This window comes from Vespula pensylvanica, chromosome 9 (assembly GCF_014466175.1).
Source record: "Vespula pensylvanica isolate Volc-1 chromosome 9, ASM1446617v1, whole genome shotgun sequence".
Lineage (NCBI taxonomy): Eukaryota > Metazoa > Arthropoda > Insecta > Hymenoptera > Vespidae > Vespula > Vespula pensylvanica.
This window is the reverse complement of record NC_057693.1, coordinates 5,786,810-5,792,417: the sequence shown is the minus strand read 5'-3', so window position 1 is coordinate 5,792,417 and position 5,608 is coordinate 5,786,810. Positions and strand designations below refer to the sequence as shown.

At 39.6% G+C, this 5,608-nt stretch overlaps 1 protein-coding gene across 1 annotated transcript in view; it reads right to left on the bottom strand.

The window, feature by feature from the left end:
* Positions 1–906: 906 nt before the first annotated feature.
* LOC122631839 (protein kinase C-binding protein NELL1-like) overlaps positions 907–5,608 on the bottom strand; it is a 66,717-nt gene continuing 62,015 nt past the window's right edge. The window contains exons 14-15 of the mRNA XM_043817987.1: positions 3,065–3,708; positions 907–979 (exon numbers count right to left, since the gene is read on the bottom strand). Of these exons, the coding sequence (XP_043673922.1) occupies positions 907–979; positions 3,065–3,708 (717 nt within the window). The remainder of the gene's footprint in view (positions 980–3,064; positions 3,709–5,608) is intronic.

Here is a 5,608-nt window from a genome sequence, read left to right as displayed (position 1 = left end):
TTTTTATTCCTTCTTCTTCTATCGTCTATTTTCTAGGCCGTTTTATTCCTATCTTTTTTCTTGTCTTTTTTATTCTCGTTTCGCGTTCGTTTCTGTGATTTTTTCTTCATCATTATCATCATCATCATCTTCTTCTTCTTCTTCTTCTTCTTTTTCTTTTTCCTTCTTTTTTCTTTTATTTTTTATATACTTTTTGTTTTCATCAACGTCGTTGTATCATCGTTAGCGCACACGTGTATTATTATTAGGCCTTGAGATTAGGCTAACATACATGATAGCGTATACGTATGTAAATATATATACGATTAGGCAATTGCGAAGGAACGAAGATAAAAAGAAATAAAAAAGAAATGAAGAGAAACAAAGGGAAATATATGATCGACTTAGAATTTAAAAGAAGAAAAAGAGAGAGAGAGAGAGAGAGAGAGAGAGAGAGAGAGAAAATGAAGATATAAAGAAGAAGAAAGAAGGAAAAGAAGAAAGAAAAGAAAAAAAAGAAAAAGAAGAAAAAAGAAACGGAAAGAAGAAGGATCGACTTTTCGCTTCGCCGTGTCGTCCGTTCGGCCATTTTCGAGCCGAGTGGACCGAGCAAAAGCTTCCATATTTGTTATTATACATATACATATGTACTTATGGTCATGTACTAATTGTTCGTCGCGTTAACGAGATTCCATGGATTAATGGAATATAATAACGACATCGATCTCCATTTTTTTTGGTTGAATCATCTTTCTTTTTATCTCTTTCTTTTTTATCTCTTTCTGGCTTCTCGTCTTATTAGATATTATTTATTTTTTCTTTCTTTCTTTCTCTCTCTCTCTCTCTCTCTCTCTCTCTCTCTCTCTCTCTCCCTCATTTTCGAAAGCGTATTATAACTATGAAATAATAGTAATCGCTAGCTAACGATTACCGAGATTCAATACTGTATGTCTCATTTTGTTTTTCATCTTCTTCCTCCTTCTCCTTCTCCTCCGTCATTCTATTTCGTATTCGTAAGTTTATGTACTTACTTATATTGTCGCGAGATATGATATAATCATCATCGTTATTTATATAATAGAGTATATACTCTATCATTTTTATGTGTGTGTGTATATATATATATATGTATGTATGTATATATACATATATTTATATACATATAAATATATAGAGTTATATACTCCGTACATACCGTCCATCTTGAAATCCTCGATCTGGCAATAATCGAGAATAATTAGAGATATACATATCAATATCGAATAAGATTGATACTTTGTTTCTCGTTTGTTTTTTTTTATACCGTCGAATATACACATATACATACGCATATATATGTATATATATATATATATAATATATCATATATATATATATACATAGTTTTTCCTTTTTTGCAATATACGATATATCTCGCGCGCCTATAAATATGCAATCGTAATACACGCTCATATCGGAGTTCCTTGTTCCGTCGTATTTTTAGAACTTTCTCTATTTTTATCGCGAATTCATTTTCTTACGATACACAAATATATCACATACATATATGAATATATATGTTATATATATATCGCTTATATATTCTCATTTTCGAATTTTCTCAAAGGAGAAAAAATTATCGCGTAAATACGTACGTAAGTACGTACGTATGCATGTGTTTATGTATGTATGTATGTATGTATGTATGTACGTACGTATGTTTTGTATGTATGTATGTACGTACGTATGTATGTAAGTATGTATGCATGTATGTATATATATATATATACTTGTTATTTATTTTGCTTTTTTCAACTTCTTCGTAATCGCTAGTAGTTCAGCGGAACATTGAATTTTATACTTTTATAAGGCCCAAATATTGTGCGCTACCTGTTCGATCGAAATACGCCGAAATACATAAGACGAAAGTATTACTTTTTTTTTATACAGCTCGCTCGTACGATCATCGTCATTATATATACATACACATATATATATATACACATACATATATATATATATATATATATATATAAGTACATATACACGTTGCGATCAGAGACTCGCGTATCGGCGATTGGACGATCGATCGATGATAAGCGAGTCTTCCGAAAGCGTATCGAAGGCTCATAGAAAGCTCATCGAAAGCTCGGCTAAAGCTTCTGCTCGATCCACGTAACGCGTTCGATCGTTGGAAAGCAGCAGTTCTTGTCGATTTGGAGGTCGAGGGGGTGGAAGGAAATAGAGAAGGAGGGAGAAAGCCAGCGAACTCGAATCGATCCTGCATTTAAAAAAAAGAAGGAAAAAAAATAGAAAAAAAAGAAGAAAAGGAATCTGCGAATTCGGGAAGCACGTAGGCCTCCTCTCGACTCCTGGAGTTTCTATCCTGGCCACTTGCTCGACGTCCTTTAGGGACATTTCGTAGATTTCTTCGGTCTCTCTCTTTTTCTTTCTTTTTCTCCGTTTCTCTCTCTCTCTCTCTCTCTCTCTCTCTCTCTCTCTCTCTCTCTCTCTCTCTCTCGTCTACGTATAATCGTGATCATCGTCGTTGATCAGGCTGACGCAACCTCGGCACGATCTCCATCTTCCCCTCCCTTCAAAGAAATCCTTACGTCCCGTGGAATGCCTTACCGAACATCTCGACGATTATATATCTCTCTTTTCTAGCTCCCTCGAGACACGGCTCGTTCAAGTGGCGCTACCGCGTGAAAAGGACTCGTCCTTGTCGTCCTTGCGACGGCGTCCAACCGACGATAACGAGGAGGATCGACGATCGCGAGAAGAGACGTCACCGGTAGTAACCTTAGCAGCACTAGTATCGGTAGTAGCAACGGTGGCAGCAGGAGATGAATTAGGTTCGGACGTTTTCTTAGCCGAAGTTGCCGTTTTCGAGGCGAACGTCGAGAGATCGTCGATCGTTGACGAGGATGGGAGGAGCAACGTGACGGGCGAGGATGCTGCTGTTGCTGTTGCTGCCGCTGTTGCTGTTGCTGTTGCTGTTGCTGTTGCTGTTGCTGCCGAATTGCTGGAAGAAGAGACTGAGGATGTGGATGAGCTGGAGTACGAGCTTGAGGATAAAGAGGAGGTGGAGGAGTAAGAGGAGGAGGAGGAGGAGGAGGAGGAAGAGGAGGAGGAGATCGAAGCTGTTCGATGACGAGTCGTTCTAGCACCGTCGACGAGATTGTTTCGGGTCTTGCTACCGATTCCCGACGACGAAGAGACGCTCTTCGTCGGCGACGTCGTCGACGCCATGGTCGTATCTCGCGATGCCGACACCGTCGACGACGTCGTCTCTCCGCCGAAGCTCTGTTGACTCCTTGTCGTCGACGTAGACGACGTCGTTGTTGTCCGTTGTTGCTGTTGCTGTTGCTGTTGTTTTGACTGTTGTTGCTGTTGATCGAGGACTCTGGCTCGACGATCGTCTCGCAACTGGACGAACTGCTGTCTGGAACTGCCGAGGTAAACCTTTCTACCTGGGCCCGATGAATTCCCTGATGAACTTCCTGATGTCGATGACGATGAAGAATAGGAGGAGGAAGAGTACGAGGATGAGACCGACTCGACCTGATGGTAGGACCTGGTGACCGCTGGTACAGCTGCTTCCTGTGTACCCTCGACCAACGACCACCTCGTAGCGTCCGATAGAGGCTGTACGAGAGACTCAGGAGCACCGACTGTAGCACGTTGCTGCTGCTCGTCGCCCAGATCGCCAGCGCAGCCGTAATCGTAGCTACAGCATAGCTGCCCGTCCTGCGGAGAGTTTCGTTCGTTCTCGGGTTAGCCACGGCGGAAGGAAGTCATTTACACCGATTTGTGTGTGCGCTTTTTGTGTGTCTTTTTTTTTGCTGTGTCTCTCTGTGTGTTTGTGTGTGTGTGTGTGTGCTCTCTGTGTATCTCTCTGCGTGTCATTTTTGTTTTCTTTCTATAGATGTGTGTGAGTGTGTACATGTTAGTATGTGTTCGTCTGTGAGTGTTCGTGCGCGCGCGCGCCTGTCTGTCTTTTTTTCTTTTTTTGTTCTTTTCTTTTCTTTTTCAACCTCCGTCCTTCGAGCCGAAGAGTCCTTCGAACTTCTTCTTTTTCCATACGCACGATTTTCGCGACGAATAACGAAAAAATAATAATAAAAAAAATAGAAAAGAGACAAAGAAACAAAAAAGATTCGTCACTGCGAGCTTCACGAAAATAATTACTTTACGAACAATTCTATCGGAGACACTTCGGCCATTAAAGGACAAGAGAAAAGGTACTCGTCCAACATAATATGTTAATTCATTGTTTCTCTAAACGATACCACTTCGTTCCGCCGTGTGGAGCAAGGGTAAGATCGAACAATCCCGTCGTCCATTTTATTTCCTTCGTGACGTCCTCTCGTGACGGCCGCTCCAATACCTTGTTTCTTTAATCTTTTACTATGTTTTTTTTTAATGTCTTATTTTTTTTATTATTATTATCGTGAATCAAAACGACACGTTCCAAAACGATCACAAATTACAATAATCGTAATGACAATCATGCTGACATTCGAGGGGTGGGGGAGGGGGGACAAAACAATGAATTTCCATAATATGTTTTTCGAGACCCGACGACAGATCTCTAAGTTTTCACTACGCTCGGATTCGATCCTGGCAATTTTGCGATATCTAACGAGAGTATATGTATATAAAAAAAAAATAAAAATAAATAAATAAAATAAATAAAAAAAATAGTAGAAGATATTCAAGATACTAATATTCATGCGTTTGTACGAAACTTTGATAGTGAAAATCGCCAGGATCGTCGCGCGAGCAAATATCGATAGAGATAGATAGAGAAAGAGAGAGACAGAGAGAGAGAGAGAGAGAGAGAGAGAGACAGAGAGAGAGAGAGAGAGACAGATACAGATAGATAGAGAAAGAAAGAGAGAGAAAGAGACTTTTGGTGCTTCTATCGAATCTCGAATGCAAATCAGAGGAGGGTGCAAGAGAGGCTCTCGAGTGTAACAACAAAAGTCGAGTGGAAGAGAGAACGGTAAAGAAAAAAAAAAAAAGAAAAAGGAAAAAGAAAAATATAAAGAATAAGAAAAGAAAAAAAAGAAGGAACAACAACATAAACAGAAAGAAAGAAAGAAAGAAAGAAAGAGAGAGAGAACAACCAACAAAGAAAGATAAAGAAACGAGAATCATCCAAGATGCAATCTGTGTGCTTGTGTTTGTACTTCTGTATATAGATATTACGTGTTTTCGTCGCCTTCGTGCGCTGCAAACGACCATAACGAGATACAAAAAAGATACGGGAAGAAACGTGAACGGAGACCCCTTCAAACCCATCGCTTGATACCAATAAGACAGTAATGTGTCGAAGTGTGCGTACGGGGGTGGGGGTGAGGGCTAAAGGTAGTTATGGATAGAGTTAGGGATGGTTTACTTCGGATAGTTAATTTTTAGATGAATTGATTAATTGGTTAAGGTGATTATAAGGTAACGGATGACTCATTTATTTCATTTTGTTTTCTTATCTCGTGTGGAAAGTGGAAGTGAACGAATAGGTTGCATGCAAATTTTGAAAACGTGCATTAGAGATTTCTAGCCATTGCACGAGAGACAGGTTAATATTTTCGTTCTCGGCCGATCGATCGATTTTACGACGATCATTTGATAAATAATCGATAAT